The sequence below is a fragment of the Dermochelys coriacea genome, chromosome 4, assembly GCF_009764565.3.
Source record: "Dermochelys coriacea isolate rDerCor1 chromosome 4, rDerCor1.pri.v4, whole genome shotgun sequence".
Lineage (NCBI taxonomy): Eukaryota > Metazoa > Chordata > Testudines > Dermochelyidae > Dermochelys > Dermochelys coriacea.
In genome coordinates, this window is record NC_050071.1 from 9,841,474 (window position 1) to 9,864,707 (window position 23,234).

The 23,234-nt window shown below is 45.1% G+C and overlaps 1 protein-coding gene across 3 annotated transcripts; it reads right to left on the minus strand.

Annotated features, from left to right (window-relative positions):
* Window positions 1-741: 741 nt before the first annotated feature.
* LOC119854599 (sulfotransferase 1 family member D1-like) lies at window positions 742-21,936 on the minus strand. Of its 3 annotated transcripts, XM_038399308.2 has the most exons (8): window positions 21,796-21,920; window positions 8,456-8,618; window positions 6,564-6,689; window positions 5,397-5,494; window positions 3,313-3,439; window positions 2,670-2,764; window positions 2,022-2,202; window positions 742-1,573 (listed from the first exon to the last, which is right to left on the minus strand). In XM_038399308.2, exons 2-8 carry the CDS (start codon window positions 8,601-8,603, stop codon window positions 1,461-1,463), a joined length of 888 nt encoding a protein of 295 aa, XP_038255236.1. In that variant the 5' UTR covers window positions 8,604-8,618; window positions 21,796-21,920; the 3' UTR covers window positions 742-1,460. The 3 variants fall into 3 exon arrangements, with proteins under 3 accessions (XP_038255236.1, XP_043369208.1, XP_038255237.1); XM_043513273.1 differs by lacking the exon at window positions 6,564-6,689 and having other exon boundaries at window positions 21,796-21,936; XM_038399309.2 differs by lacking the exons at window positions 8,456-8,618; window positions 21,796-21,920 and adding an exon at window positions 7,148-7,727.
* Window positions 21,937-23,234: the final 1,298 nt, after the last annotated feature.

A 23,234-nucleotide genomic window follows, 5' to 3' on the forward strand; every position in this document is an offset into this window, starting at 1 on the left:
GGAGAAGAGGTAGAGCGGGGGCGGGGACTTGGCAGAAGGAGTGGAATGGGAGTGGGGCAAGGGTGGGAAGAGGTGGGACAGGGACAGGGCCAAGAGCGGGTGGGGCTAAGGGCAGGCTGGCACGGGGTCGAGCACCCATAGGGAAGAGGGGAAGTCGATGCCTATGGATGGGAAAATATCTGAAACAGAACATAGACCAGGCTTTAGACAGTAGTGATCATTCCAGTGCGAGGGCAAAAGCAAGAAAAGCGCCCTTTTGAACTAAAGGACTAGGGTTAATATTCTAAGGCTGTCCCCTACTGTAACACTATTTAGTACTGGTCCAGTTATTTGAGGTTTGTACATTTCAGTTATTCTTGAAATTAAAAAGTTTCTAAAAGCTTAGAGGAAACAATTTTTTTTAATTTGCTTATATATGGCATGATGGTGATGTACAGCTCCTAGCATGCAAATTTGTCATCCTATATGACAGGGATAAATCATGCATGCAAATCGTGCATCAAAGTCATGAAATTGGCTACAAATGCAATAAAAAATAAGGTATTCAAAAGTTTAACAAATGGAATGGGGGATGCTGAAGACGCTCCTCACCTGGAGCGCCATTTGGTCTAGGGCCGGCCCTGTTCTGAGCCACACCTGTGGTCGTGTTACAAAACCACAGGGAAGTCACATCACCCAGGCTACTGGCCTCCAGACATTATGGGGGTTCACTGACAATGACAAATGTAGTAGAAAGCAAACTCAGATTTACAGCCTTTAATCTGTGTGTGCGCTCATAAGCAGGCACATTTGACATATATATGCAGTTTGAATGAATGACTCTTTTGCAGGGCACCTCTTAATATCTACAGTGCTTTTCATCTCAAAGCACCTAACAGTCTACACATCAGTTTTGGCATATATAGACTTTCTGGAACCTGCTGGTTTGAGTCACAGCAGGCTCGGCTCAGCTTTTCAGGTATAGTAGACAAACTCAGTACCATGTAGTTTACTGTGTAGGGCCTTGTAAATGAGTCCTTAAAAACTGAGGCCAAGATTCCCAACGATACCTTGCTGTTGTTTGCTAATGATAGTGGCTGCATAATCCCTCTGGTGGAGTCTTACCTCAGTATTGCCATCTCTTGTGATTTTATCACAAGACACATGATATTTGGTGGGTTTTCTTCAAGCCCCAGCCCCTGGAGTCATGCGGTTATGTGAGAATCTCAGCGCACAGCAACTGAAACCATCACTGATCCTAGTGACAGTCCAGAGGGGTGGGGCTTGAAGTCCCATCTGCATTATCCAAATGGCAATTATGGAACTGAATACCCCACAAAAATAGAAACATATGGAAAAAATTATATTGAAAGTAGTTAACAGTTGCTGTTTGCTTTGGTGTCCCCATTTAATTTCAATTTCTCCCTTGTCCAAGCCAACTAAACACCTAAGACAGATGGGGGAAGGAAGCTACTGCTGCTTCAGATTTCTGTTCGGAACTGCAGTGTCGATCCCTTCATCTTCTCTTTATAATCTGAGTCAAATGCCTCATTCTGGGCCACGGTAAAGTGATTTTTCCAGTCACCCGCAATACCTGGAGGAGAAAACCAGGAATCATTGAGTGAAATTCTGTGGCTTGTGTTATGTGAGAGTTCAGACTAGATGATCACCATAATGGTCCCTTCTGGCCTATAAATCTGTGAAACCAAAGGAATGATTCAATCTATAGTCTACTTTCTCCCTTCTGCCTCTTGCCTCTTGCAGAGATCTCACTAAGGTTTGGTTAAATGGTGACAATTTTTCACTCTAATTCCCCATTAGTTCCATTTCTCCTTGAGCAGTGTTTTTCCTAGGCAGCTCCGTCATTAGCCAGATTTGGCTGGTAAAGGATAAAACGGATCCTGAGATTTCCCCCACCTATGGAAGCAGAACTAGTGGCTGGCTTTTCCCCAGATTATAGTTGTTATTGGCCCTGCTTCCATGTTACCAGCCTTTCCTCCTTTCTTGTAAACCCTCCTATAATTGCTATGAGGGGCTTTCACCTTTTCTCATAAAGGGAGACACACTGTGGTCCATACGGGCTTTTGATACCATCTTATAATTGGCAGTGGGGTTCTTCTGCATCTCCTCGAATGAGGTGTGATGAAGGATTTTATTCACCACATCTTCCTTCAGGTCCTTTCCCAGAAACTGTAACACCTTTTGTATTTCACGCTTAGGATCCTAGAAAGAAAGACAGATTGTCAGATGCCACACAGAATGATATGGAAACTATTACAAGGTGCTTGTACAATGTCACTTTCTCAGCCCAGGTGGTGGGGATTGGGGACAGTGAGAATGGAGGGGTTTAGCATTTCCTTTTAAAGAGAGATCCCTAATCTCCCAAATCCGCGTGTGTGTAATATTATTAGGAATCACTAGATAGTGCTATTGCAAGTGATATTGGCTAGTTCTGTTTATTTGAATGTATAGGAGTTGGATCTTGAAGACATGCCTTTTGTCAGCTGTGATATCGTTTTCAGAAGTTGAGCATATTACTTGTGAAGCCTCACCCCTCTGCCTGATTCTCTTGCTCTCTGAATAAGTATTGTTGATAGGCATAGCTGCTGCCTACTTGTTATCCTCATGCAAACAAACAGTGCACTTGGGGCCAAAACATTAGATGAGTTTATATTCTTTCCCTCCCTCACCTCTTTCATGTCCTCATAGAACAGGTACAGAATCGGCTTGTCCTTTCTCTTCTCCCACCAGCCTTTCACATGATCATACCAAGGTCCAAACACAACTAAATCAAAGACAGAGGAGTAGAAGAGAAGGGAAACATTCACATTTAATATGGATTCACTGTGATATCAGCAAAGAAGTCAGGTTAAATAGTGAATATTTTGGGTGGCTCTCAAAAAAACCTCATAATGGCACAATTATACCAGGATAATGGGTTGATAGGGAAATAAAGGGGTGCTGGATGTCTTGGGACACCCCTTTTAACACAACTCATTCCCCTTCCCATACCCCCAGGAATAGATCACTTGAGACATTAACTAGGCAACCTGACTGCCTGAGCATCTAAGAGATGTTCTAGGAGGATCTGGTTCTTGGTTTGGACCAGAAACCAAGAAGTGGAGGCTGATGGAGATGTGTTCATGTTCTTTTATCTTTCCCTGTAGGGGCTTCTGTCTAACTGAAATTTGGATACACTCATGGGAAGAGATTCTCAAATGGTATAATAAAGTATCTTTAGAGCAGCTAATAATCTGCTCCATTGTTCTTGGTTTAGCAGTGTCACAGCCTGTGAGTTCAGTGTTTTAGGGAGAATCTAGCTTCAAGTTTTACCTTCCCCAGTCACAAACTTCTCCAAGAATTCATCCCAGGTGCCAGGCTCTGGATGCATCTTTGCCATTTGGTAGAAATGATAATAAGAGACTGCCACATCCTTCGCATTTCGGGCAACGTAGATGATCTGTGGAGAAAAGAAGGATGTTTACATGGTCAATCGAGTCTATGTTAGAGTAACAAAGCTGATTGAAAAACAAGAAAATAAATTTGCAAAAATATTTTCAGATTTCCCCCCACCCATATTTGCATTGAAATCTGACATTTTCAATTCTAAACATTTCAGTTAGCTCTACCATTGGCCAAAAAAGAGAGGGGTGGGGAGATTTATTAACACTGTCTAATTTCCCATCAATTTTGCAACCAAACTTCAAAAAAATGTGACCAGTTCTATTGAATGAGCAAGTGGCACTTCAGCTGTTTGTAGGACTCTCTCCAGAGTCACTATAAGTCTCATTGAATAAATCACTCTAAGAGCGATCCCTTCCAGGCTTAGTCATGGCATTAAAAGGAAAATCCCTCTGAATTCTGAAAAAAAATGAACTACCCAGAGCAAAAGGGGTGTGGCAGAAATTCACAAGTCAACTGACGGGGACTGGCAGAGTAGGCAACATTACTGTTCCTCAGCTATATAAAAGCTTTCACCCAGGGAAGTCACAGCACTTTACAGCCCTGAGTAATGTAGTGTTTTGCAGATGGGGAAACTGAGGTACAGGGAGGTACACTGAGCAGGAGTGAGACGTTTCAGAGTAGCAGCCATGTTAGTCTGTATTCGCAAAAAGAAAAGGAGTACTTGTGGCACCTTAGAGACTAACAAATTTATTTGAGCATAAGCTTTCATGAGCTATAGCTCACGTCATCGAGATATAAATCTCCCCTCTGTATTTTCCACCAAATGCATCTGATGAAGTGAGCTATAGCTCACGAAAGCTTATGCTCAAATAAATTTGTTAGTCTCTAAGGTGCTACAAGTACTCCTTTTCTTTGAGCAGGAGTGGCAGAATTGGGAATAGTACCCAGTAGGCCTAATGGCGACTCTTGTTCTTTAAACATAACTGCTGCCTCCCCCATCAATGCAAAGAATCAAGCTGGAGGGGAGAGAGAAAGAGATTGAGTCCAACAATCAGAATTCCCTTCACAGTTGCCTAGAAAAGAGCACCCTGCTCTTAGGGGGGAAATCCTAGCCCCACTGGTGTCAATGGAACCAGGATTTCACCCTCAGGGTATGTCTACGCTGCAACTGGAGGTGTGATTGCAGCCCACAGAAGATATACCCGTTCTAGCTTTAATCTAGCTAACACAGCTAAAAATAGCAGGGAAGACACAGGGACGTGGGCTTCAGCACAGCCTGTGCAGGCATGTCGGGGATCCTGGGGATATATTCGCATTGCTAGCCTGCACCACCATGTCTTCCCTGCTATTCTTAGCCATGCTAGCTAGATTAAAACTAGAGTGGGTAGGCCAACCTGTGCTTCAAAATCAGACCTTTGGTTGCAGTCTAGACATGCCCTTAGTCCCTTCTATAACCTGGCCCTGAATCCTCCTCTCCAGCATTGCTGATGGTATCAAATATGTCTGCAAAGTGCATGGATTGTAGAAATTCAGGGATGATATCTCATGTCAAATTAGGCTCATTTGAGTGATGCATTGTTTGACTATCAGTACTTACAATGGTAGCTGGATTTAGTCACTGAGAAACTTTGTGTGTGTGTTTAAAAAAAACCAGCTAAACACACAGCAGTACTAGAATCCTATGGAAACTCCATCTTAATCCATTACTGTATTAATTTCCAGTGGAAAATCTCAGATAGAAGGCTGCTCATATGGATAAGCACTGCCTGAGATCTAGGTTCAGCTGCTGGATCTTTCACAGATTCATTATGTGATCTTGGGCAAGTCACTTAACCTCTCCATGCCTTAGTCCGCCATCTGTAAAATGGGGATAGTATTGCTTCCTTTGTCTATTTATATTGCAAACTGTGGGGCAGGCATTTTCTCTTGCTATGTGTATTCACAGAGTGTAGTACAATGGCATGTCCATCTTGGTTGGAGTTTATGCTAACGCAATGCAAAGAAATAACAACCTTGCAGTTGTTTTCCCAGAAGGAGTCAGGAAGGAGTTGAACAGGAAGATGGGTCTTTACTAATCGGGGAGAGAGCATTTCAGCCAGCTTTGTGACACCTAAAAATACAAAAGGGATTAAAGGAAAAAACAGGACTATTACAGCTTTGATCATAAACTATTTACACTCAGAGGGCCACTGTTACGAAGAGAGGAATCGGGCCCGCAGCCTTTAATAATCCTGAGCTGCCATTCTGTATCTCTCTGCAGGATGAAGTCCAGACAGATGTGGATAAAGATAGAAGTGGATTTAAGCAACTAAAGAACCATTCTGAAAGTGGGGTTGGTGAAATCTCCCTCACTGCTGGATAGGCATGTTGTGTGCACATCTGGCAGAGTTTCCATGGGGGGGTAGTTTTCAGGTAACTGTTCTGACTCTAGTGAAATGTATTTATGTGAAGCCACATGAGAAATCTTTTCTCCCCCATCCCAGTCTTTCGATGAGATGTGAGTATAGCTCTGTAAAAACATAGTAGCACATCTTAAAAATGTCAGGGTCTGAACATATAATATTGTATCCCTCTTTTAGGGTGAGATTTACAAAAGAGCTCAGCACCTAACAGCTCCCCTTGCAGACAGTGGAAATCTCATCTTTAGGGTAGGATTTTCAAAAGAAAATATGAGAGTTAGGTGCTCAACCTCCGTTGACTATTACTGGGAATTTGGCACCTAATTCCTATAAACTCTTTTGAAAATCCCACCCTTAATCCATTTGTGTATTAAGTTATTTTTAAAACATTTCAGTTCATATTTAAGATCCTTGTGCACAGGATCCTAATACTATTGACAGTTTGCACTTATATATGGCCAGATCCAGTGGGAATCTTTCCATTGACTTCAGTGCACTATGGATCAGGCTCAGAGTGCCTTTCGTTTCAAAGAACTCAGAGTGGTTTAGAAACAGTAAAGGCTAAATTCTATCCTCAGATCTATACACAGTCAGTGAGATTTTCTTGTATGTATCCAAGGACAGAATTTGGAGCCAGTTAACCAACCCTCTCAACAGCCCAGGGAGGTAAGTAAATATCCTTATTATTCAGTTTTGGGCAACACAATTCCTAAAGGGAGGGTTGTCAAAGATGCAGCTCCAATCTCTCCGGGAGCATGCCTGCAGTGTGCAAAGATTTACCATTTGAAATTCCAGGGATGATCATCTCCATGAAAGGGACCCGAACATAAATCGCATCCCGTTTACACTTCTCCGCATCACCGTTGTTATAGATCATGTCCACAATTTCACTGATCCAGGTTGTGCCTGGAAATATAAAGCAAACTAGCTAAATACTCTTCTAGTGTGCAGCAGGCAGGTCATAAACATGGAGTCAGATCCTTAGCTGGTGTAAATTGAAGTCAATGGAGTTATACCAATTTACACCAGATGACGATCCCTTCTAGCCTATGGCCTTTAGCTACAGACTTTTAGGGTGGTAATAATCAGTGCTCCTGGGCTTTCTTGGTCTGCACTTGAATATGTGCAGTCAGTAATCAAGTGACTCAAAGGGCCTATCATCGTGGAAGTCCAATATCACCAAACTTGATATAACATCACAATGTTTCTGCTACTGCCTGAAGACCCAATGCAAATTTCCCACTAGGCTTGTGGGAGATAAACTACTCACAAATGGAGGTGAGAATAGATAGAATTCTGCCACCCTTCAGTGCTGAGCCTGAGGGCAAAAAGCCACTTCATCCGTCCTGTGAAAAAACACTCACCTTCGGCTCATGTTGGTCAGAATCAAGTTGGCAATTTCCCTTCCTGAACACTGAGTGAGGGCACTCCAGTGTTAGTCCATGAAGTCTATTGCATTTAGCAACAGGAGAGTCTATGGCTAAATGATAGTAAGACAGCAACATGGAAAGAATATTTTGTCACTTTTTGAACACATCCCTGCTAGGACAAAGAAGTTTGTGGTCTTATTCTGTTTCCATGCACAGCATTGTTACAGGGCATGGCTTCTCCCCAGCTTCCAAACACTCCCTGCCCTGTCCAGTCTCCTTTGAGAAGGTTTATTTGCATAACACAGGCAAGAAGAGCAACAGAAAACAGTCTTTTAACTCATTTTCTCTCAGGCTTCAGTGCCGCCCCTCCCCACGGTCTGGCACTCCTCCTCCTGGTAGTTCCCCACTGAGTTCTAATCAGCTCTGCTCCCTTCCTGGAGCAATAGGCTCAGTGCTGCTTTCCTCAGCACCTAGCCCCTTGCTCCAGGGACCCACTGCAGGAGTTAGCTCTACTCCACCATGGCTTCCCTTCCCCAGAGACAGCCTATCCAACTCATTTCCTTCACCTCTTACTTCCTGCTCTCTGGGAGCCCTTTATAGGCCCAGGGGTAGCCCAGCCCCTTTAATTGGCTGGATTGGGCTCACATGCTCTGATGCAGGAGAACTAGGCCCAGTTCTACTCACAGGGACCAGCTATTGAGCCATTTTCTGGCTGTAAATCTATTACATTCCTAAGAACATAAGAATGGCCATACTGGGTCAGACCAATGGTCTGTCTAACTCAGTGTCCTGTCTTCTGAGAGTGGCCAATACCAGGTGCTTCAGAGAGAATGAACCTAACAGACAGTTACAGAGTGATCCATCCCCTGTTGTCCATTCCCAGCTTCTGGCAGTCAGAGGCTAGAGACACCCAGAGCATGGGGTTGCATCCCTGACCATCTTGGCTAATAGCCATTGATGGACCTATCTTCCATGAACTTATCTTGTTCTTTTTTGAATCCCATTATAGTTTTGGCCTGGTAGGCTTCTTAGCTTCTTCGCTACATGACAAGGTCCAGTAAAACCCATGTATACTGCAGTGTTTTGAATAGGGTTCTTCAATAAAAAGGGACCACGAAGGCACAGATGGAGGAGGCTTTGAGTAAGAGATTTCTATACCTAATTGAGGAATTGATAAAGGGGTTACGGTCTGAGTGTGGCATACATGTGGTCTAAGAGCTGGGCAATAGCCTCCATTTCTGCCCTGGGTTTGTGCCTTTTAGCTGCATAAAAAGAATCTCCTAATAGATCAGTGGCACTCACCTGATTTCGGGTAGGTGGAAATGAGAAGGTCATCTGGCCTGGCTTGGAATGATTCCACCTGGGCCCATTCTTCAGCAATACTCCAGAATAAGGGAATGCCACAGACCATTTCTAATTTCCTCCTGAAAACATTTTCATTACTTTCCATCCTGGAAATGCTGAGCTAAAGGAAGAGAAAAGAGTGTAAATGAAAGTGGTTTGCTTCCATTACAAAGTGCAGGGAGACCCTCTCTTCCACTTATCATTTATTTTCCACAGTGGAGTTTGGGAGACTTGTCAGTATTATATTGACAGGTTTCAGAGTAGCAGCCGTGTTAGTCTGTATTCGCAAAAAGAAAAGGAGTACTTGTGGCACCTTAGAGACTTACAAATTTATTTGAGCATAAGCTTTCGTGAGCTACAGCTCACTTCATCGGATGCATCCGATGAAGTGAGCTGTAGCTCACGAAAGCTTATGCTCAAATAAATTTGTTAGTCTCTAAGGTGCCACAAGTACTCCTTTTCTTTTTTCAGAATTATATTGTTAGTGATAACCCGAGCAACATTCATGCTTGTGTAACAGTTTTAGGGCTCGTGTGCAATGTTGAATGTAGCCACTAGCGGGTAACGTGGCAAAATAGACTTGAGAAGGTCTGGCCTATCCGCTGGAAGAGGGCAGCACTATTTAACATATTCATTGGGCCAGATCCCCAGCTGGTTTAAAATGGCATAAAGTCAATGGGGCTCTACTGTACACTACTGAACAGCTGGTCCATAAAGTCCTGAATATTAGAAGAGTTCTACCCTAATGGTCAGCAGCAGAAGTAGCCATGCTGTCAGTTGAAGGAAGGAGCAAGATGAGAGTAGTGGAGCCAGGGGAAAAAATGAAGCAAGCAGTAGAATTTTGAACCGATTGCAAACATTATTGAGGAGGCAGGAAGAACAACACTCAGAGCACAACGGCAAATGACTATAATGTGAACCAGCATTTTGATTCCAGCCAGAACATTAATGGGAATTTATGCATGTTCCAAGAAGAAAAACAACAATAATGATACCTAGCATTTTCTGCCACCTACTCAACATGAGTGAGCCTTGGTCTACACTAGGAGTTGAGGTCGAATTTAGCAGCATTAAATCAATTTAACCCTCCACCCGTCCACAGGACGAAGCCCTTTTTTTTTATTTAAAGGGCTCTTAAAATCGATTTCCTTACTCCACCCCTGACAAGGGGATTAGAGCTGAAATCAGCCTTGCCGGGTCAGATTTGGGGTACTGTGGACACAATTAGATGGTATTGGCCTCCGGGAGCTATCCCAGAGTGCTCCATTGTGACTGCTCTGGACAGCATTCTCAACTCAGATGCACTGGCCAGGTAGACAGGAAAAGGCCCGCAAACTTTTGAATTTCAATTTTCTGTTTGGTCAGCATGGCAATCTGCAGGTGACCATGCAGAGCTCATCAGGAGAGGTGACCATGATGGAATCCCAGAATCGCAAAAGAGCTCCAGCATGGACCAAACGGGAGGTACGGGATCTTATCGCTGTATGGGGAGCGGAATCCGTGCTATCAGAACTATGTTCCAGTTTTCAAAATGCCAAAATATTTGTCAAAATCTCCCAGGGCATGAAGGACAGAGGCCATAACAGGGACCTGAAGCAGTGCCACCACAATCCCAGCCATGTTGTTTGACTCCTTCAATGGAGATGGAGGCAACACGAAACAGGTTTTGGGGATGAGGAAGATGATGATGATGATGATGAGGTTGTAGATAGCTCACAGCAAGCAAGCGGAGAAACCGGTTTTCCTGATAGCCAGGAACTGTTTCTCACCCTGGACCTGGAGCCAGTACCCCCGAACCCACCCAAGGCTGCCTCCTGGACCCCCTCCAGGCGGAGAAGGGACCTCTGGTGAGTGTACCTTTTAAAATACTATAGATGGTTTAAAAGCAAGCATGTTTAATGATTAATTTGCCCTGGCATTCGCGGCTCGCCTGGATGTACTCCCAAAGCCTTTGCAAAAGGTTTCTGGGGAGGGCAGCCTTATTCCATCCACCGTGGTAGGACACTTTACCACTCCAGGCCAGTAGCACGTACTCGGGAATCATTGTAGAACAAAGCATTGCAGTGTATGTTTGCTGGTGTTCAAACATCCGTTCTTTACCTCTCTGTGTTATCCTCAGGAGAGTGATATCATTCATGGTCACCTGATTGAAATAGGGTGCTTTTCTTAAGGGGACATTCAGAGGTGCCCATTCCTGCTGGGCTGTTTGCCTGTAGCTGAACAGAAATGTTCCCCGCTGTTAGCCACAGGGAGGGTGGAGGGTGAAGGGGCTAGCCACGCACTGGGGGGAGGCAAAATGCAATCTTGGAACGAAAGCACATGTGCTATGTATGTAATGTTAACAGCAAGGTTTACAGTGAAAGAGTGTACGCATTGTTCTATAAAATGTGTCTTTTTAAATACCACTGTCCCTTTTTTTTTTCTCCACCAGCTGCATGTGTTTCCAGGATCTTCTCCTTCCCAGAGGCTAGCGAAGATTAGAAGGCGAAAAAAACGCACTTGCAATGAAATGTTCTCTGAGCTCATGCTGTTCTCCCACACTGACAGAGCACAGATGAATGCATGGAGGCAGACAATGTCAGAGTGCAGGAAAGCACAAAATGACCAGGAGGAGAGGTGGCGGGCTGAAGAGAGTAAGTGGCGGGCTGAAGAGAGGGCTGAAGCTGAAAGGTGGGGGCAGCGTGATGAGAGGAGGCAGGATTCAATGCTGAGGCTGCTGGAGGATCAAACTAATATGCTGCAGAGTATGGTTGAGCTGCAGGAAAGGCAGCAGGAGCACAGACCACCGCTACAGCCCCTGTGTAACCAACCGCCCTCCTCCCCAAGTTCCGTAGCCTCCTCACCCAGATGCCCAAGAAAGCAGTGGGGGTGCTTCCGGCCACCCAGCCACTCCACCCCATAGGATTGCCCAAGCAACAGAAGGCTGGCATTCAATAAGTTTTAAATTTTTAAACTTTTAAAGTGCTGTGTGGCCTTGTCCTTCCCTCCTCCACCACCCCTCCTGGTGCTTCTCTCCTCCACCACCCCTCCTGGGCTACCCTTGGTAGTTATCCCCCTATTTGTGTGATGAATTAATAAAGATTGCATGAATGTGAAGCAACAATGACTTTATTGCCTCTGCAAGCGGTGATCGAAGGGAAGAGGGGAGGGTGGTTAGCTTACAGGGAAGTAGAGTGAACCAAGGGGTGGGGGGTTTCATCAAGGAGAAACAAACACAACTTTCACACCGTAGCCTGGCCAGTCATGAAACTGGTTTTCAAAGCTTCTCTGATGCGCACCGCACCCTCCTTTGCTCTTCTAACCGCCCTGGTGTCTGGCTGTGCGTAACCAGCAGCCAGGCGATTTGCCTCAACCTCCCACCCTGCCATAAATGTCTCCCCTTTACTCTCACAGACATTGTGGAGCTCACAGCAAGCATTAATAACAGTGGAAATACTGGTTTCGCTGAGGTCTAACCGAGTCAGTAAACTGTGCCAGCGCGCTTTTAAATGTCCAAATGCACATTCTACCACCATTCTGCACTTGCTCAGCCTATAGTTGAACAGCTCCTGACTACTGTCCCGGCTGCCTGTGTATGGCTTCATGAGCCATGGCATTAAGGGGTAGGCTGGGTCCCCAAGGATAACTATAGGCATTTCAACATCCCCAATGGTTATTTTCTGGTCTGAGAATAAAGTCCCTTCCTGCAGCTTTTGAAACAGACCAGAGTTCCTGAAGATGCGAGCATTATGTATCTTTCCTGGCCATCCCACGTTGATGTTGGTGAAATGTCCCTTGTGATCCACCAATGCTTGCAACACTATTGAAAAGTACCCCTTGCTGTTTATGTACTCACCGGCTTGGTGCTCCGGTGCCAAGATAGGGATATGGGTTCCGTCTATGGCCCCACCACAGTTATGGAATGCCATTGCAGTAAAGCCATCCACTATGACCTGCACATTTCCCAGGGTCACTACCCTTGATATCAGAAGATCTTTGATTGGGTTGGCTACATGCATCACAGCAGCCCCCCACAGTAGATTTGCCCACTCCAAATTGATTCCCAACTGACCGGTAGCTGTCTGGCATTGCAAGCTTCCACAGGGCTATTGCCACTCGCTTCTCAACTGTGAGGGCTGCTCTCATCTTGGTATTCTTGCACCTCAGGGCAGGGGAAAGCAAGTCACAAAGTGCCATGAAAGCGCCCTTACGCATGCAAAAGTTTCGCAGTCACTGGGAATCATCCCAGACCTGCAACACTATGCGGTCCCACCAGTCTGTGCTTGTTTCCCGAGCCCAGAATCAGCGTTCCACCACATGAACCTGCCCCATTAGCACCATGATGCCCATATTGCCAGGGTCCATGCTTTGAGAGAAGTCTGTGTCCAAGTCCTCATCACTCTCGTCACCGCGCTGACATCGCCTACTCGCCCGATTTCGCTTTGCCAGGTTCTGGTGCTGCATATACTGCTGGATAATGTGTGTGGTATTTAACGTGCTCCTAATTGCCAAAGTGATCTGAGCAGGCTCCATGCTTGCCATGGTATGGCATCTGCACAGAAAAAAGGCACGGAATGATTGTCTGCCGTTGCCCTGATGGAGGGAGTGGCAACTGACAATATGGCTTACAGGATTGGCTTACAGGAAATTCAAATCAACAAAGGGGGTGGCTTTGCAAGAAACAGAATGGTTCCCTCAAGGATAGAACTCAAAACCTCAAAAATAGAACTCAAAACTGGGTTTAGCAGGCCGTTGATTTCACGGAGGGAGGAGAAAATGAATACAAAACAAATCTGGTCTATTTCTTGTTTTGATCCACTTCATCTATCTTTATACATCTTGCTGGCAGCAAACTGCAGTACGACCGCTAGCCATCGTCATTTCCTGGGTGCTCGGCAGAAGACGGTGCAGTATGACTGCTGGCCGTCATCTTCTGCTGGCTGCTGATTAAAAGACAGTGCACTGCTGGTAGGACTGAATCGCCATGAGATGAAACTTAAAAGGGAAATGACCTGGCTGAGTCATTCCCATGTTTGCCCAGGCACCCCTGACCTCACTGAGGTCAGTTAAAAGAGCACCCAGGACTATGTCGACGATGGCTACCAGTCATACTGCACTGTCTGCTGCCAAAAGGCAATAAACTGCTGCTGTGTAGCAATGCAGTACCACGTCTGCCAGCACCTAGGAGACATACGGTGACGGTAAGCTGAGCAGGCTCCATGCTTGCCGTGGTATGGCATCTGCACAGGTAACTCAAGAAAAAAGGCGCAAAACGATTGTCTGCCCTTGCTTTCACGGAAGGAGGGAGGGAAGGGGGGCCTGACGATATGTATCCAGAACCACCCACAACAGTGTTTTAGCCCCATCAGGTACTGGGATTTCTACCCAGAATTCAAATGGGCGCCGGAGACTGCGGGAACTATGGGATAGCTACCCATAGTGCAACGCTCCGGAAGTCGACGGTTGCCTCGGTACTGTGGACACATTCGGCTGACTACATGCACTTAGAGCATTTGTGTGGGGACACACACAATTGACTGTATAAAAACGCTTTCTACAAAACTGACTTCTATAAATTCGACCTAATTACGTAGTGTAGCCATACCCTGAGAGGGTCAGATTGTGATCTCTTATCCTTAGCAATATATACCTAAATCTTTATTTGAATGAATTGCCTCTGTTTAGATCCTATAAAATTGCCTAAGTTACTACATATAGCCCAGACTTGTATATTTGAACTTTTTTAAAACCCAGCTTGATTGTATCTAATTTTCAGAACAAGTTTTGTTTTATGGAAGTTAAGATACTGGCCAATTATTCCCACATACAATACAAATACATTAAAGACTGTCAGGCACTCAGATCCTGTGGTAATGTTGTGGGGCATATAAGTCTGATTGATAGATAAATAGACAGGTAGATTGGAAACTTGAAATCTTCACAAAACTTCTTGAGCTATGTTAGAAATGATTATTTTTAAGATTAGATCTTCAGCTAGTATTAGGTAGTGTAAGTGCTAATTTAAACCAGCTGAGGATGTGGGCCTTGTACTCTTTTTCCTAGATAAAAAATAATGCAAAAATCAAACCCGTGTCTCAGAGATGAACAGCTGGGTGTGTGCCATTAAGCTAGCTGCAGGTCATGCTGTACTATATGACAATGGTTTTACTTAAGGTGTATTGGAAGAGGCATCCATTACATAAATAGAAAGATTATCACCACAGAAATATATAGTAAAGAACAAAATTGTCAGACACATAGATGAACATAATTTGTTGGGGGAAGACTCAACATGTTTTTTGTAAAGGGAAATCATGCCTCACCAATCTATTTGAATTCTTTGAGAGGACAAGGGGGATCCAGTGGCTATAGTGTACTTAGATTTTCAGAAAGCCTTTGACAAGGTCCCTCACCAAAGGCTCTTAAGCAAAGTAAGCTGTCATGGGATAAAAGGGAAGGTCGTCTCCTAAGTTCCCTCTAAGCTGTGTGGCCACGCAGCAGGCTACCAAGGGCCGCACAGGTGGGAAGAGGTGCCCCTCCCCTGGCCCAGCCCAGCCTTGCCCTGCCCAGCCGGAGCTGCCACAGCCGGGGAGAGGTGCCCCTCCCCTGGCCCAGTACAGCACAGCCCCGCTCAGCTGGCACTGCCGCAGCTGGGGAAAGGTGCCCCTCCCCTGGCCCAGCCTAGCTGGAGCTGCCATGGCTGGGGCTGGGTCACATGGAGTGGAGAGGAATTAAAATCCCGAGACAAGCAGCGGCACCCCCCGCCCATTGTGCTGCAGCCAACTCATCTGGTGGGGTTAATGAGCAATTGCAAGTTAGCAGGAGGTGCCAGAGCTGCCGCCCCATGACCAAGCTGCATACCGTGGGATGGAGTGCCATGCTGCTGCCCCCCATCCTGCAAGCCAGCCAGTGGGCTCAGGGAGGAGAAGGCTGATCCCCCAAATGGCCCGTGAGCCGTGTGTGACCACACGCGGGGTTGGCCGTGGGTGCAATTCCAGTAGCTGATGCAGCCAAGGGTGGTTTTACCCCTCCTCTGGGAGCTGGGGAGCTTGAACCCACCTGTGAGCACCTCCCCCATGGGCATAGGGGGTGGAAGGCAGAGCCCCACCCCTCACTCCATGCAAAGTTGCCCACTTGGCCAGCAGGCCGTGAAACTGGAGGTGCCCGCAGTGGTGTGGGGGGGTCTGTGTCAGGGGGCGCCCCACGGGCAGCCCCTTACCCTGAACTTTGCCAGGCTGGAGGGGCTGTGGGGAGCGAAGCCACATGTGACCGTGAGCTGGGGTGGCGGTGCTGTTTCCCTAGTCCCACATGGAGAGGCAACCCGGTCCAGCCCCGCCGGAGCTGCTGTGGCCAGGGAGAGGCCCCTCCCCCAGCCCGAGCTGCTGCAGCGAGAGAGGGTTGGGGGGGTTCCTTTCTCCCCACTGCAGCCCTGGGGCAGCCTGCATCCCAAACCTCTCATCCTCGGCCCCACCCCAGAGCCTTCATCCCCAGCTGGAGCCCTCACCCCCATTAGGGGTATGGAACGGCTTCCATATGAGGAAAGATTAATAAGACTGGGACTTTTCAGCTTGGAAAAGAGACGATTAAGAGGGATATGTTCGAGATCTATAAAATCATGACTGGTGTGGAGAAAGTAAATCAGGAAGTGTATTTATTCCTTCTCACAACACAAGAATTAGGGGTTACCAAATGAAATTAATAGGCAGCAGGTTTAAAACAAACAAAAGGAAGTATTTCTTCACACACCAAACAGTCAACCTGTGGAACTCCTTGCCAGAGGATGTTGTGAAGGCCAAGACTATAACAGCGTTCAAAAAAGAACTAGATAAGTTCAGGGAGGATAGGTCCATCAATGTTTATTAGTCAGGATAGGCAGGGATGGTATCCCTAGCCTCTGTTTGCCAGAAGCTGGGAATGGATGACAGGGGGATGGATCATTTGCTGATTACCTGTTCTGTTCATTCCCTCTGGGGCATCAGGTATTGGCCACGGTTGGAAGACAGGATACTGGGCTAGATGGACTTTTGGTCTGACCCAGTATGGCCGTTCTTATGTTCTTAAACTGAATATGCATAGACATTTCTATGGAAACCACTGCTTTTTTTACTGGAAGTTTCATGTAGATTTTAAAATTGTTGTTGCCAGGTGAATCCAACTTGCCTCATTCTAGAATAAATCATTTTATGAGAGGTCATTAAACCTGAGCGGTGTCTTGTATGCAAGAGACTAGCTCTCTCTCAGAATAATGGGCTACAATCTCTAATCACAATAGCATGAGAATGTTCTAGCTTCTGTACCTCTAAAGCAGACTTTTCACCGAATATGAAGGCGTATTTATATTAGCAAACATTACCAGTATACGTGAATCAATTTTAAATTGATTTATTACATCAGAGCAAACTCCTGGTGCAGACACATTAAAACTGCTTTAAACCATGTTTTTACTGGTTCTCTGAATTCAGTAAAATAATCAGATCAAGCTAAACTGCTTTAAAAATGACTTAAACCAGTTTAACTGCATGTACATTAAAAGTTTGCACTGGTGTAAGTTGATTAAGTTACATAAGAGCAAAATACCATGTGTATATGTGCCGTCTAGGTACCTGTATTTTATCCGTTTCACTCTAGCTAACTAATTAACCACCCAAAACAAAGCATGAATTGAGGGGACAGGTGGTTCTGTTATGCCAATAAGAAAAAACATTTTAAAGGGTGGGAAAAGTTGGCACGTATCAACATTTATTCTTCCATTAAAAGCAGGTCTCTCCACTATGGAGCCAATACTGAGAATAAGCAACTATAGATTTTATAAAAATTTCAGCTGCCTGACTTTCAAAAATAAAAAGTTACTTTCTGCGTCAGAGGTTTTAAAGCCAGCAGGGACCATTATGATAATCTAATCTGACTCACTGCATTACACAGGCCTGGGAATTTCACCCAGTGATTCCTACATCCAGCCCAATAACTGATTTTGGAAGCCTCTCTTAGCACTGTACAAAAGACCTAGAGAGCCAGGTGTGGCAGCACCCTGCATAGAGAAAATCATAGCACATAATACAAAGAGCATTAATAAAGTACTGCACTTGTGCTGATTGAATGTCAGGCAGCTCAGTAATACTCAGCAGTGGCTTCAGGTGTTCAGTAATTAGAGGAGTTTCTAGTTTCCTTTATGACACTGTTGTTTACTTTGTGGTAGGAGGTCATGGGAGACTAGCAAACTCCAGAGACTGACAATAATAGCTCTGAAAAGATCTTAATGATGCTGCAAGTTTTCATCAACCCATATTTGTGCCATATTTGCCCAGTAACTTCTCACATCACCCACTGTTATGCAGTCATCCTATACTGATGAGTATGCCAATAAATAAACCATGCAAGGAAAGGCCCTGCTATCATTCACTTGCACATGAGCTTATGCTGCCATGAGAATCTGAAAAGTTTTCTCTCTGTTTTTGCTTTAAAATCTAAGACTTAACATTTCACTGACATAGATTGTCCCCTCTGGCACTAATAGCCATGACAGGGGAATGTTTACTGAAAATCCTCATGAAGATGAACCCAAATTGCCCCATTAGGGGAGCAGGGTTCCCATCTCCCAGACCTTTGGATTCCGCAAGATTCACCTCGATCCTGGGGGGATCTGCAAGAGGCCACGGCCATCTGTACAAATACCCCACATTCCTTCTGTTGGTTTTGGCCACTCCAACCCCCTGCCAGTGCCATTGGATTCCCCTGTGGAAGCTCCCAGGTTCCCGGGACAAGGGCTGCCAAGATAGATCAATATGGCCTGGAACGGTATTAATTTTTTCAGGCATCTTCTGTGGGGCTGGAGGGTGGATGATATGCATCTTTCTGATTCCACTCCAGCCCTCTCCTCCCCCAGTGTGGATCTTAGACCCTGCAGTGAGCCCTCTGCAAGGTCTAGGAAGTGCAGGGGATTGTGCTAGGGACACTCTGGAGCCCCAGTTGCATGGGGAGGAGGGGAGATGCACACACCGGATCCCCATGCAGCTCTCAGCAGGGATGATTCTTACACTAGTCATACTGTATGTGTTAGGCAGTGGAAGAGTTAACTGAGCTTACGGTTGTTTGGAGACCATGGGTGCCTGCGTTACCTTGACTGGGAAAACAGGATGGCAGCTGCAGATTGGCTGTCATGATTGTGTCCCCCTTAGGGCATCTTTTATAATATGTATTACCCAAGGCCCTACTTAACTTGCGATTTTGCGGAAATTGGGGATTCCACAATATGAGGCTTCCACCACAATTTTGACAGTGGGAGTCCCCGCTGTCAGCCCCATGTTCCTGCTCTCAACCCCAGGCCCCTGCTGACAGCTGCGGGTGGCCAATAGTGGAAAATGGCAGAAAAGTAATAATGGACTTTATTACTGCAAATAATTACTTTTCCACAATTTTCCATGGTTTGTCTGCAAGTCAGCTGCAATTTTTTGACAATCATCCCACAATTCAAGTAGGGCCTTAGTAATGGCATTTTATTTAGTTAATTCTTAATCAGGGCAGGGTAAACTCTTTGCCATGAATTGTTTTTCAGCCGGAGCTGGCCTTTTTCTGTTTGGAAGTGAGTCATGAGAAGACTTTGATTTTTACAAATTTATTTATTATCATTATTACAGTTCTTCCTATAAGCCCCAACTGAGATTGGGGCCCTATGGTTTTCAGTACTGTACAAACATACAGCTAGAGCCAGCCTCTGCTGTGAGAGCTGACAGTCTAAACAGACAACGGGTGGAGAAAGAATGGGGAACTGAGACATGGAGAGAGTAAGCAATGGGCTGACCTTGGGCAAATCCCTTCACCTCTCTGTGCATCAGTTTGCCCATCTGTGTAATAGGGATAAAATGCTGACCTCTTTTGTAAAGTGCTTTGAAATCTGCTGATGGAAAGCTGTTGCAGAGCTGGGACATAAAGCCAGGTCTCCTGAGTTTCAGTCCAGCACCTTATCCACAAGAACATGCTGCTTCTCAAATGTGTGTGTGTTTGTGGAACACTTTGTGTGAACACCTCTTGGACTAGAGGCTGTTTGCAAACTAAGTTTGTTGTGTGTGTTCACTATTTTCAATCATCCCTGTGTGACTGGTCCTATGCAGACAGCAGCCCTAACAGCAGCATCTGCCAGCAAAGCTTTGCCCTCACATCTGTGTTTGCTAGCGGGGGCAGGTTACAGTAAACTGCTGTTTGGAGAGAGTTTTTCATTGCCAAAATGAGTGGGAAAAGCAGAAAGGCAGGGCGACTCCCCGTGTGTCAAGAGAATGAGGTGCAGCTTTATGCAGTGAGATTAGAGTATCTAGAAGAGCGTGTTGATCGGCAGAGAAACATGCACATCATGGTTTTTCTGACAGAGAAGATGATGGGCACTAGTGCAATCCCCTGTGAGAAGAGGGAGGAGCAGGAGGGCTCTAACAGCCAAGAACAAGGCACGGTGAAAGAGAATTTTTGACCACTAATCACATGATCCATCCATCCATTACATGCTCCCTACAGAACACTTGATGGAAAAAAGGCATGACATGATTGTAATGACTTGGTTTGTCAGCAGGACGCTGCCCAAACGGGTGGATTGACTGTCAGTCGATAATTTGACATGCTTATCTGTGGACAAGTTTTAATGATTGTTCAGTACCTAGAGCGAAGGCAGCATAACTGACATTGATAAGCTCTCTAGATTTACTAAAATAACAAAATACACACATTCAGAAGTGTGGGGGGGGGGGGGGAAAGGTAATCAAAGAAGTTGAACAAGTAACATTCCTGTAACACTTTCCAAGGATGCCCAGAGTTGTGAGGCCCCTTGCTGCCGCCTGCCCTTGCTGTGAGGAAACATTGTCTGAGCCTGCTGGGGACCAGCTCCCTAACTCCATTGAACACAAGCCCCCCTCAGTAGGCCGTGCAAGCCCTGCTGTCTCTCTCCAAGTGAGCAATCGGCACGTTCCAGCTCTTGGGCCCTCTGAACGTCTTCCTGGAGTGTCCACCTCTGGTCCCCTAGACATGAACAGTATTCACAGATTGGGAGTACTGTTCCTTTGGAAGCAGCCAGCTTATCAGTTTCACCTCAGATCCCCGCTCCACTTAATACCAGCACTGACACGTTTATAGACAAATAAAAGTAAAAGTTTATTTAACACAGCATAGAGATGCAAGTGATAGCAAGTAGAAATATTGGAAACAGATGATTATATATAAAACAAAACCATAACATGCATTCTAGACTTAATTAACAAAATACTCTGATGTCTTGTAGAGTATTGCTCACCCAAAATCTTTACAGAATTTCACAGCCAGGCTGGCTGTGACCCTTTCATAAAAGACAAACACACTGTTAGCTTGCTTCCTTCATGAAGGATTGTCTGTGTTTCCTTATATCCCCCAGATATCCCCTAACAATCCTCTGTCTTTAGTCAAAAAGAAAAAGGAGGACTTGTGGCACCTTAGAGACTAACAAATTTATTTGAGCATAAGCTTTCGTGAGCTACAGCTCACTTCATCGGATGCAAAGCTTATGCTCAAATAAATTTGTTAGTCTCTAAGGTGCCACAAGTACTCCTTTTCTTTTTGCGAATACAGACTAACACGGCTGCTACTCTGAAACCTGTCTTTAGTCAGAAACAGGACACCCTCTGCTGTTGTATCCTGTGAATTTCCTCTCTGGTAGTTTTCATAATCTTTCATTCTGCCTGGGGCTGAATATGAAAATAGATCCAAAATTGCCATGAATTGTATGCCTGATGACACACACACACACACACACACACACACACACACACACAAAAAAAACCAGTCAGGGAAACAGGCATCTGGTACCTCTTGCCTGAAAGGAGCACATCTGAGTTAAGTCACTGCCTGGTAACCTGCCTTAACTTTAAGACCTTAGGAACATAGATACTTAATTGCTTAAATATGATCTGTACACATATTTAGCAGCGATCATGTTAACCAGTGAGCTAGTGGCTCTCGGTAGAGACCTCACAAGCTCCCTTTTGTGAACTATTTTGCTACATCTGACCCAGGAATTCCTGTAAAAAAACCCTATGCACTCCTGTGCCCTCTGCCAGTTGGCATGCAGAGGTCTCTGGGTCACAAGTCCCTGAATTCAAAATACTCATTTCAGCTCCACTGACTGTATCATAAACTAAACACAACACAATAGTTCCTCTGAAGGCTGCTTTTGACTGGCTTTTATTAAAAAAATGTCAGCTTATTGGAACTGCCCATTTAACTGATAACAAACCTACATCACTATAAACCCTACTCACTGATCCAAAGTTAAGAACCCCCTTGTGCCATAAAGCTGGGGAACTTACTGTGTATTCAGTTTGGTTGTTTTAGGCTTTTGCGTTGATCAGAGGCTAGGATCCAAGTCCTACTTGGGGACTCTAGCAGTTTCTGTCCTTTGCTTGCTGTTTAAGATAAGGTGTACTCCTTTCTCTTCCCCAGTGCTAAGTTATAGGATATGCCATCCGAGAGGTGGTGTCTGGCTCTCTGGATTTTATCTTTCCAGGAAGTGGATTTTTCAGTGGAGATCAAAAAAATTTTCAAAGACAAGATTAGAGTTCAGAGTACAAAGCTGGACATGTGATCATCTTAGAAGCCTGAAGGCAAAAGCTACCCGAGTGTAAGAGCTACTGCTCAGAAAGGGATCCCAGTCTCCCATCAACTTATTAAAAGCCTACAACTAAACTTCCCCTCAGTTCTTCAGCTTTGCAATACAACGGAGATTCGGAACATTAAATCAGTGACTGGCAATTAGTAACAAACTTTGTTCTCTATTAAAGGGATAATTTTTACGGTGATCATTGTACCATAGAATAAGAAGGAAAGTCTCGAGAATAGGATCAAAATGGACAATAATTCAAAAAGAGAGACAAGGTAGGGGAGGTAATATATTTTATTGGACCAACTTCTGTTGATGAGAGAGACCAGCTTTCGAGATTAGACAGAGCTCTTCTTCAGGTCTCACCTCCCTGTAAGCTCAAAAGCTCGTCTCTCTCACCAACAGAAGTTGGTCCAGTAAAAGATGTTACCTCACCAACTGTGCATCTCTAATATCCCGGGACCAACGTGGCTACAACACTGCATACACCAATGGTTCCCAAAGGCACTTGGCAATTTTATACGTTCGTATAACCAAGAGAGACGATCAATGCCTATTTTCAAAGTGGAATTACTGTACTTTGTTATTGCTTGCATTGAAAGGGAAATGAGGAATTAGATTAATAATATTTAGCTTTTACTGAGCACTTTTCATCCACGGGTCTCAAAGTGCCTTACAAAAGAGGGTGAGTGGGTGGGATTTTCAAAAGCACCTAAGTAACTCAGAAGTGCATGTCATATTGCCATTCAGCGGGACATGTGCTCCTAAATCACTTCAGTGCTTTTGAAAATAAGCTCCAGCACTCTATTCTATTAGGTTTTTATAGCAAGTGTATCGCTGCAGTACAGTATCTGAGCACCTTCCAGTAGTGCATTAAGCATCAGCATCCCCATGGTACAGAAGGGAAAAACTGAGACAAAAGGTGGGATTTTGCAGCTAGGATGGGGAGGTGCCAAGGTAGCTTAAAGCTGTTTCAGGAGCCGGAGTGGCCCCTGGCATAAATCAGAGTAGCTCCAATTTATGGCAGCAGCACAGAAATCTCACCAACAGAACAGTTATGAGACTTGGTGAAGGTTACACAGCAGGTCATTGTCAGAGTGCAGGTCACTTTACTTCCAGTCCAGTGCTCTAGCCACTGGACCTCACTGC

Bases quoted from the DNA above. Each gene is read 5' to 3' on its own strand.
- LOC119854599 (XM_038399308.2), bottom strand. From the start codon at position 8,603: ATGGAAAGTAATGAAAATGTTTTCAGGAGGAAATTAGAAATGGTCTGT. The intron at 3,440-5,396 runs GTTGTTATTTCT...TTTTCTCCACAG, and splicing joins TCTGGGAAAACAACTGCAAG to ATCATCTACGTTGCCCGAAA. The intron at 1,574-2,021 runs GTGAAAGCCCCT...TTTCTCCTCCAG, and splicing joins GTCTCCCTTTATGAGAAAAG to GTATTGCGGGTGACTGGAAA.